Genomic DNA, 10,000 nt, shown 5'->3' with positions numbered 1-10,000 from the left:
AATCCCTCCACGCCCTCGCCCCCCAGTACCTGTCTGACCTGCAACCCTACACCCCGTCCCGGAACCTGAGGTCCTCCAACTCGGGTCTCCTCTCCATCCCCCACTCCCGCCTGCGGACCTTTGGGGCCAGAGCCTTCAGCGGTAGGCTCACTGAGAGCAGGTCACGTGGGGGCTGGGTTTACCCAGGCTACCTTCAGCGTGGCGACCCCCACCCTTTGGAACTCTCTCCCAGCTGAAATCCGCAACGCCCCATCACTGGCTACTTTTAAGACTCTACTCAAGACCCACCTGTTCAACACAGCCTTCGGCATCTAGTCTCTTCTGTTCCTTGTTATGTTCTTTGCAATCATCTTTGTGTGTCCGTCATCTTTTTTTGTACTTTTGTAAAGCGGCCTTGGGTTCCTTGAAAGGCGCTATATAAATCCAAGCTATTATTATTATTATTATTATTATTATTATTATTATTAGGAAAACACAAACTTATGCCATATCACGATTTACAATATCCAAAATCTAAGACGATATCTAGTCTCATATCACAATATCGATATTATATCCATATATTGCCCAGCCCTATGAGGAGTAGAAACCAAGAGGAGTTCTAATGTAGCCAATGTTCTGGTGATTGAATGTAGTTTGAAAGGCTGCGTGTGCGTGATTCATCCTGATGTTTTGTAGTCTGCTGAACAATGAGCAGTGGCCTGGATATGAGAGGGAGTCTGAGAAGACGCCTTCTTGTGTTCTACTCGCCAACCACAAACACATGACCTCATTCTCTAATTAGATCAGATTGATATTAGGGCTAGGTTAAAAAAATCGATTCTCCGATTTTAAATCGATTTTTATTTGAATCCTTCGATATCGATTCATATGTCCAGAGATCTATTTTTTTTATTAAAAATAATAATAATAATAATTAAAAAAATAAATAAACATAGGCTATAATATTATAGGCTGTGTGTGGTAGTTGAAACATAGTTTCAAGTTGACGTTTATTTATGTTTGTAGTTGAAACAAAAACATAAATACTGTAGGCTACATAAATGGAAATGTTTGATCATTAATATCTACTTTTAGAAATGATATAGGCTGAAATCAAATCACTGTGCATAATTGTGAAAGTGTCTTTATTGACAGATGAAAAGGCTGTGATTTACCCTTTGTCACCACCTGATGAGTAAATATCTGTGTAACTAAAACTTTTTTACCCATGTATCTACCGGTCCTTGGCGCAAAAAAGGTTGGGAACCCCTGTGTTACATAACTGGACAGTCATGTAATTCAGGTTACAGCTCAAAAACATGTTTTAGTATCACTAACCAAATCGAATCGAATCGAATCGGGATTAATCGATTCGGAACCTTGTGAATCGGAATCGAATCGATTCTTGAAATTTGAACCAATACCCAGCTCTAATTGATATGTTATTATTGTTTGCTTGTCAATGTGCATTGTGTGAGTCACTCCTCGCCCAGGCTGTGGCATTATTGGCCGCTTCCAGACTCATCGCTGGAATATCGAACTCTGATGTTTGACCACAAGGTGGCTCTTGAAATAGCACTCTGATGTTTGACCACAACGTAGCTCTGGAAATAGCACTCCTCTAGCTTTTAAGAGACAGTGTGACAGCTCTCCTTTGGGGTTTTTCCTTCCCAGCTCAGGGCTGTCAAAAGCTGCAGAAATATACTGTACACTATATGAATATACATACGCTGCTGCACACGGGCCATCTGGGCTCTGGCAGGATGATACAGCCAGCTCACTCGCTACCAAATGTTACCCATTTATCTTAATGCATGTTGGCATTGCAAAAGGACTCATTCTTACCATCTTACATTCTGTTCACACAGTGAAGGTAGCCAAGATGTAAAAGATGACAAGGCTAGCATCACAACAGGCCAACAAAAAGACTAAATAGATGCGTAGCTCTGGTTCACTGACAGTCTAAAAATATGTGCTTTGAATGGAAATCTGCCGGCGGGAGACAAAGCTGTACTCTGCTAGCATATGTCTCCTGCTCAGCCCGGTGTCGACATGCTCTCTCTTCTCTATGCTAATTCCTCGATTGGGGAAAGAATGTGCGATTTATAATGGGGAGAAAGTCAATATCTGAGGGTAGGTGCACAGAATTGCATGACACCAGAGAAACACCTGCCCTATTGACTGTTGTTTTCTAATGCACACTCGCTCCTGTTGTGTTTTGACACATAGTGAGAGCTACAAAAGACACTACGGTAGTTTGTTTCTAATGCACACTCGCTCCTGTTGTGTTTTGACACATAGTGAGAGATACAAAAGACACTAGTTTGTTTCTAATGCACACTCGCTCCTGTTGTGTTTTGACACATAGTGACAGATACAAAAGACACTAGTTTGTTTCTAATGCACACTCGCTCCTGTTGTGTTTTGACACATAGTGAGAGCTACAAAAGACACTAGTTTGTTTCTAATGCACACTCGCTCCTGTTGTGTTTTGACACATAGTGAGAGCTACAAAAGACACTAGTTTGTTTCTAATGCACACTCGCTCCTGTTGTGTTTTGACACATAGTGAGAGATACAAAAGACACTAGTTTGTTTCTAATGCACACTCGCTCCTGTTGTGTTTTGACACATAGTGAGAGCTACAAAAGACACTAGTTTGTTTCTAATGCACACTCGCTCCTGTTGTGTTTTGACACATAGTGAGAGATACAAAAGACACTAGTTTGTTTCTAATGCACACTCGCTCCTGTTGTGTTTTGACACATAGTGAGAGCTACAAAAGACACTAGTTTGTTTCTAATGCACACTCGCTCCTGTTGTGTTTTGACACATAGTGAGAGCTACAAAAGACACTACGGTAGTTTGTTTCTAATGCACACTCGCTCCTGTTGTGTTTTGACACATAGTGAGAGCTACAAAAGACACTAGTTTGTTTCTAATGCACACTCGCCCCTGTTGTGTTTTGACTAGAGCCCGACCGATATTATCGGCCCGCCGATATTATCGGCCGATATTGGCGATTATCGATATATCGGTATCGGTTAAAAAAAAAAAATTATCGGCCGATTTTTTTTTATTTTATTTTTTTTTTTTTTATTATATATACAGTATATATATAAGTTATAGACAGCATGGACAGCATGTTGTGTATATTTGATATTTTTTCTTAACTATTTGTTCTATTGTGTTTTTGTATTTCTAGTTATTTATAATTATTAAATTCCCAGTTAAGTTTACTGTTTCATTGCATTGAGTTTATTAATAAGCTGTAAAATATCCTGCCTACATCACATATTTCAATTCATGTCAACTCAATCATATCTTTGTCAAGTGTTTGATATTTGAGGGTTGCTGATGTGGTGCCTCCTCTGGTCATTAAGGGTGCCTGTTCGGAGGGAGGGGAACTCGTTGGAATATCGTGATCCTCCCACGTGCTATGTCCTACCGGTGAAGCTTCACCTGTCAGGTGAAAAGAAGCGGCTGGCTAACTGCCCATGTGGAAGCATGGAGCCAGTTTTCAGCTCTCCCCAGATCGGCAGAGGGTGGAGCAGCAACCAGGATAAATAAATAAAAAATTTGCACTAATGGGGGATTAGCACTAATGGGGGATAAACATTTGATGATTAAAAAAAAAAAAAAAAAATATCGGCCGATATTATCGGTATCGGTAATTTTTTATTCCCTAAAATCGGTATCGGTATCGGTTTCAAAAATCCCATATCGGTCGGGCTCTAGTTTTGACACATAGTGAGAGCTACAAAAGACACTAGTTTGTTTCTAATGCACACTCGCTCCTGTTGTGTTTTGACACATAGTGAGAGCTACAAAAGGCACTAGTTTGTTTCTAATGCACACTCGCTCCTGTTGTGTTTTGACACATAGTGAGAGATACAAAAGACACTAGTTTGTTTCTAATGCACACTCGCTCCTGTTGTGTTTTGACACATAGTGAGAGCTACAAAAGGCACTACGGTAGTTTGTTTCTAATGCACACTCGCTCCTGTTGTGTTTTGACACATAGTGAGAGCTACAAAAGGCACTAGTTTGTTTCTAATGCACACTCGCTCCTGTTGTGTTTTGACACATAGTGAGAGCTACAAAAGACACTAGTTTGTTTCTAATGCACACTCGCTCCTGTTGTGTTTTGACACATAGTGAGAGCTACAAAAGGCACTAGTTTGTTTCTAATGCACACTCGCTCCTGTTGTGTTTTGACACATAGTGAGAGCTACAAAAGACACTAGTTTGTTTCTAATGCACACTCGCTCCTGTTGTGTTTTGACACATAGTGAGAGCTACAAAAGGCACTAGTTTGTTTCTAATGCACACTCGCTCCTGTTGTGTTTTGACACATAGTGAGAGCTACAAAAGACACTAGTTTGTTTCTAATGCACACTCGCTCCTGTTGTGTTTTGACACATAGTGAGAGCTACAAAAGACACTAGTTTGTTTCTAATGCACACTCGCTCCTGTTGTGTTTTGACACATAGTGAGAGATACAAAAGACACTAGTTTGTTTCTAATGCACACTCGCTCCTGTTGTGTTTTGACACATAGTGAGAGCTACAAAAGACACTAGTTTGTTTCTAATGCACACTCGCTCCTGTTGTGTTTTGACACATAGTGAGAGCTACAAAAGACACTAGTTTGTTTCTAATGCACACTCGCTCCTGTTGTGTTTTGACACATAGTGAGAGCTACAAAAGACACTAGTTTGTTTCTAATGCACACTCGCTCCTGTTGTGTTTTGACACATAGTGAGAGCTACAAAAGACACTAGTTTGTTTCTAATGCACACTCGCTCCTGTTGTGTTTTGACACATAGTGAGAGCTACAAAAGGCACTAGTTTGTTTCTAATGCACACTCGCTCCTGTTGTGTTTTGACACATAGTGAGAGCTACAAAAGACACTAGTTTGTTTCTAATGCACACTCACTCCTGTTGTGTTTTGACACATAGTGAGAGATACAAAAGACACTAGTTTGTTTCTAATGCACACTCGCTCCTGTTGTGTTTTGACACATAGTGAGAGCTACAAAAGACACTAGTTTGTTTCTAATGCACACTCGCTCCTGTTGTGTTTTGACACATAGTGAGAGCTACAAAAGACACTAGTTTGTTTCTAATGCACACTCACTCCTGTTGTGTTTTGACACATAGTGAGAGATACAAAAGACACTAGTTTGTTTCTAATGCACACTCGCTCCTGTTGTGTTTTGACACATAGTGAGAGCTACAAAAGACACTAGTTTGTTTCTAATGCACACTCGCTCCTGTTGTGTTTTGACACATAGTGAGAGATACAAAAGACACTAGCTTGTAAGCGTCACAGAGGAGCATTTAGCAGAAAGGTGTTGGCCATTATCCTGGGTGCGCTCCTTAAGTGATCCAGCTGTTCCCGCTCTATGGTAAGGAAATGCTGTCAAGTCTTTTCCAGAGGGACCGCTGGTGTCACTGAATGCTTTAGCACCTTTTAAAAGCAGTGACAGGGCACGGGCAACCTCTGTTAATAGTTGTAAAGAGAGGCTTTTGTGAGACAGAGCACAAACTGGATGCCTGCTACTGTGAAGGTCAAAATGGCTTACCCAAGGAGCCTTAAAAGCAGCAGAGACTTCCAAAGCTATTTTTATGATTGGTATTGACTGATTCACTGAGCCCACTTCTACATGTGAATGCAGAGTGCTTCCAACAGGTCGGTCAGGTTGAAAACAGAATTGCTTTTACACTCCAGTTTTTGGAGAAGGTCTTTATTCGTGTTTTTGCTTGTTTGATTGCGTTTAAAAAATTCTAAAGTGTTCTCTCGATAATCTGCCCAAGCGAGTATGTTAAGGTTGCTGTGAGACTGGCGGATTTACGTGCGGATACTTAATGTCCAAGACACACTTGGTAAACTGAAGTCTCGATAACTAGGAACACTGTAGCACTTGATAGCTGAGTCTGCAAAGTTCGAAGATGGGAACTGTGCAGAAGGTTGCCGTGAGGTTAGTCTATGAACAACTGCAGAGGACTTGCAGAGCAAACCTTTATAGGTCCCGAATATGACATCACCTTGTGTTATGACATCATCAGTGAGAAGACACTTATGAATCATGACGTCATCACCATCTGTGACATCATCAGTGATCTATGACATCATAGTAGGAATGATGACATCATCCTAACAGAGTATCAGTTGCCGTGAATTTACAGTGAATTTACTTACCTACTTATTGTAAGATACATAAATCATCCGACTTCTTCAGGATCCACCATATAGCGTCTCATTTCCCCCTGACATTCAATATCTATTTCTTCATTGAATCCTCTCTTCCACTATCTTATTTATTTATTTATTTATTTATTTATTTATTTATTTATTTATCAAGTTTTTTCTGAATTTTCTCCCATTTTCTCCCCAATTGTACTTGGCCAATTCCCCCTGCTGTCCCGGTCGTTGCGTCACCTCCTCTGCCGAGCTGGGAAGAGCCGTAGACCACTAGTACATTCTTCCTCCCATACATGTGCAGTCGCCAGCCGGCAGCCGCTACTTTTCACCTGAGAGCGAGGAGTTTCACTGGTAGGATGTTGCGCATGGGAGGATCATGCTATTCCCCCCCAGTTCCCCTCCCTCCGAACAGGTACCCACACCGACCAGAGGAGGCACTAGTGCAGCGACCCGGACTCATAGTCTTAATCCGGCTTCCCACCTACACAGACACATCCAATTGTTTCTGTAGGAACATCTGGCCAAGTTGGAAGTACGGCTGCCGGGAATTGAACCCAGGTCTCCACGGTGTTCGGCAAGAGAGCTTTTACCTCTACCTCTTACCTCTTCCACTCTCTTTTAGCACTTATCACCAACATTGTTGTAAATTGTTTTCAGTCACTTTTTTTTCCATTTAAAGGTTCACTGTTTTGGCCTTTTTCAGGTTTACCATTTAAAATTACAAGCAGCTTCTGTTTCTCTCAGATGTGTGCCTTTGTGGCTGTGGAAGGATTTTTGTTTTGTTTTGTTGTATTTGTTTCAGGTTTTCTTCCCCCCCCCTTGGGGATTTCTAAGGACCATGTTTCAAAGAGGATCAAAAGTCTCTCTGTGGCTCCCTCCCTGTTCCCTTTCCATGCTCCTCTACATGTATGCTCATAAATGTGTCAACTCAACGCACATGTTTATGTATTTGTGTACATATGTGTGTGTGCATTTAACAGGAAAATAGTATCTTTGGTCTTAGATGGGTTCCCCAGATAAATAAAGGATGAATTAAAAGAAAATAAGTTGATATGTTTGACTTGACAGACGTCTTCTCTCCCCCGTATGCTCCAGCCAAGCCTCTCCCTGAAGTGCCCTCTCTTCAGGAGAGGAGAGCACGCCAGCCTGTTGTCACCCAGCAGCACCTGTCACTGTGGGACAGCCTGCACTTCACTGACAAGGTGAGCTGCAGACACATCATGTGCCAGAAGCCAAGACACAGACAGCACTTACATGTACAACCAGGTCCTTTACTGAGAACAGACCACTGATAAATAATGATAAATAAAAGACAATCGCATGAATTTAAAAAACAATAGAAATGTCAGACATGAATTAAAAATGGGTTAAAAGATGAATAAAACAGGGACATAAACCAGCAATATGTGATTTCAAAGCTGACACTGGTTATACATTCATGTATGCACATCCTAAATTCAGCCTTTATCTCAGTAGCAAGGTGGGGAAATGAAGCTGACTGAATTGAGAATGAGTCAGTGTGATTCAGGAGACCCACATTTGTTTGAAACATTGCACAACTGAAGCTTGCTGATTGCAGTAATCAGGCTGTGGCTATTGAGGAGGGGGGGGTCAGGTTAAAGGGGGCATATGGAGGACTGGTTCAAGGCATGTATGGTTCGCTCTACGCGGGGAAGAAGCTGTTTGTTAACCTGGAGGTGCCTCTGTATGAATGTGAAGCAGGGCGTTAAAGCACCTGTTTGGAGGCCACTTGCACCACACACTTTAGGGCTGTTTATATTCAAAGCAGATGCGTCCAACATTAATTATTCACTTCCTATCGCAATAATTTGCTCCCCTCTGAGACTCTCACTTTATATTCCCCTGACCAGCCAGACGACCTTTAAAAATAGCCTGTTGTCGTCATCTGAGAGACAGAGTGATGTCTGAGTTTGATATTGTGTCTGTGTTTGGAGGTAGGTGTTTAATTGTGCCATGGCTTGTTTATTGTTGGGTGAAGAGTGCAGAGGGTTATTCTTATCCCACAGAATGCTGCTGAGTAAAATAAAGGCAGACAAACAACACCTGCACTGCCTTTGATGAATCATCATTTTTGATGAATCTGTCTGCATCCACAGTAGTTTTGAGATTCTGAGCAAAAGTTTTCACACTCAATGCAGCACCTTATATAACCTTATACCATAAATATATATATATAACCGTATACTTATACCTTATATAAGCATTTCAATGAGCTTTTTCCACACGCATAAGCATTTCTGGAAGGTTTGCATCCCCAAATGGGGTCGTCTGGAAATCAAATGGGGTTGCCTGATTTTTATTTTATTTTTTTATTTTTACACCACTCACAATTTAAAACTACCAAAGATGATTAGGGTCAAATGTGATTTATTTAGTTCTGAGTCTAAATTAGGATTATGAGAATAAAGTCAGAATTCTTGGATTAAAGCAGCTACGAGCAAGATTTTCGATTGTTAAACAGTATAATTACAATATTGATGCATCACATCTTACCTATAATAGTAGCTGAGACCAAAGCCGTGTGAATCGGAGATTGCTCTCTTGATGATTATAGAGTCTGTGTCTGTCTACTAACCTCGCGTCACCAGGGGGCTCTCTCTCTCTATCTGTCTACCGGCAGGCCGGATAAACCCGGAAGTGAAACAAAACGGTTTACAGCAGCTGCCTGCCTTCCGCCGTTTCGCTCTGCCTAGCAACAGACCATACACAAGGAGAACGCCATGCAGGGGCTTGCTACTCTCGCGAACATCTCTCGTTATATTCTAACAGTTTTTTTGGAAGTAATTTTGTAATTTTGTGGTTATGGCCGAAGTGGCTGCCGCAAACCGTTTCATTTCACTTCCTGATCTGACAGAGACAACACTGGCCGATTCACTCGGGGTTCAAGCGAGACTACTCTGCGTTGGTCTCGTCTACTATTAGAGGTAAGATGTGATGCATCAATATTAAATTTAGACTAGAAGAAAGTAGTGCCCTGTGCACAGCTGTGCTGCTAGTCCCAGGTGCAGCTGGAGCAGGAACAGCAGAAATAGCAGTAGAAAGGAAATCCAGCGCACACCAGGTTGTCAGAATAGACTTCTTTTATTTAAGTAGCATAGATATGGCGAACAACGCGTTTCGCTGTTGCTTCATCAGGTTCGCTTTACAAATGAATGGCACAGGGGTGGGTTAAATTTAGACTGTTTAATAACAATCGAAAATCTTGCTCGTAGCTGCTTTAAAGTGAGAATTCTCAGATTAAAGTCAGAATTCTGCGGGGGGGGGGGGGGGGGAATCCGAATTCTAAATTTAATCACAGAATTCTGAGATTACCCCTCTGAAGTCTAAACCTTTTTTCCAATTTTTTTGCCTGGTCTCCTTTTGTAATAATTCTTGTATAACCTCAACCCTGTAATGCACAATCAAGTTATATACCTAAGAGTCCGAATTCTAAGGAAAAAAGACAGAAGACCTTTGGTATTAAAGTCAGAAGACTTCTGGGATTAAAGTCAGAATTCTGAGATTAATGTCAGAATTCGTGGATTAAAGTCAGAATTCACAGATTAAAGTCAGAATTCACAGATTAAAGTCAGAATTCTGAGAGAGAAAAAAGTCAGAATTCTGAGTTTAATGTCTGCATTCTGAGATTAAAGTCAGAATTCTGAGGAAAAGTCAGAATTCTAAGTTTAACGTCAGAATTCTGATATTAAAGTCAGAATTCTCAGATTAAAGTCAGAATTCGGAGGAAAAAAGATGTGACATCATATTACCGATGTACTGAAATTTGAATGTCCGATGTAGATTTTTGTG

General features: G+C 41.1%; 1 protein-coding gene across 1 annotated transcript in view; it reads left to right on the top strand.

The window, feature by feature from the left end:
- Positions 1 to 10,000, top strand: part of LOC310777187 (beta-galactosidase-1-like protein 2) — a 34,109-nt gene that overhangs the window by 14,533 nt on the left and 9,576 nt on the right. Inside the window, exon 12 of the mRNA XM_083637460.1 lies at positions 7,286 to 7,446. Within this exon, the coding sequence (XP_083493586.1) occupies positions 7,286 to 7,446 (161 nt within the window). The remainder of the gene's footprint in view (positions 1 to 7,285; positions 7,447 to 10,000) is intronic.

The sequence above is a fragment of the Poromitra crassiceps genome (genome assembly GCF_964638095.1).
Source record: "Poromitra crassiceps genome assembly, chromosome: 5".
NCBI classification, from domain to species: domain Eukaryota; kingdom Metazoa; phylum Chordata; class Actinopteri; order Beryciformes; family Melamphaidae; genus Poromitra; species Poromitra crassiceps.
The sequence above is the reverse complement of the archived record's forward strand: the minus strand, read 5'-3'. Positions and strand labels throughout refer to the sequence as shown.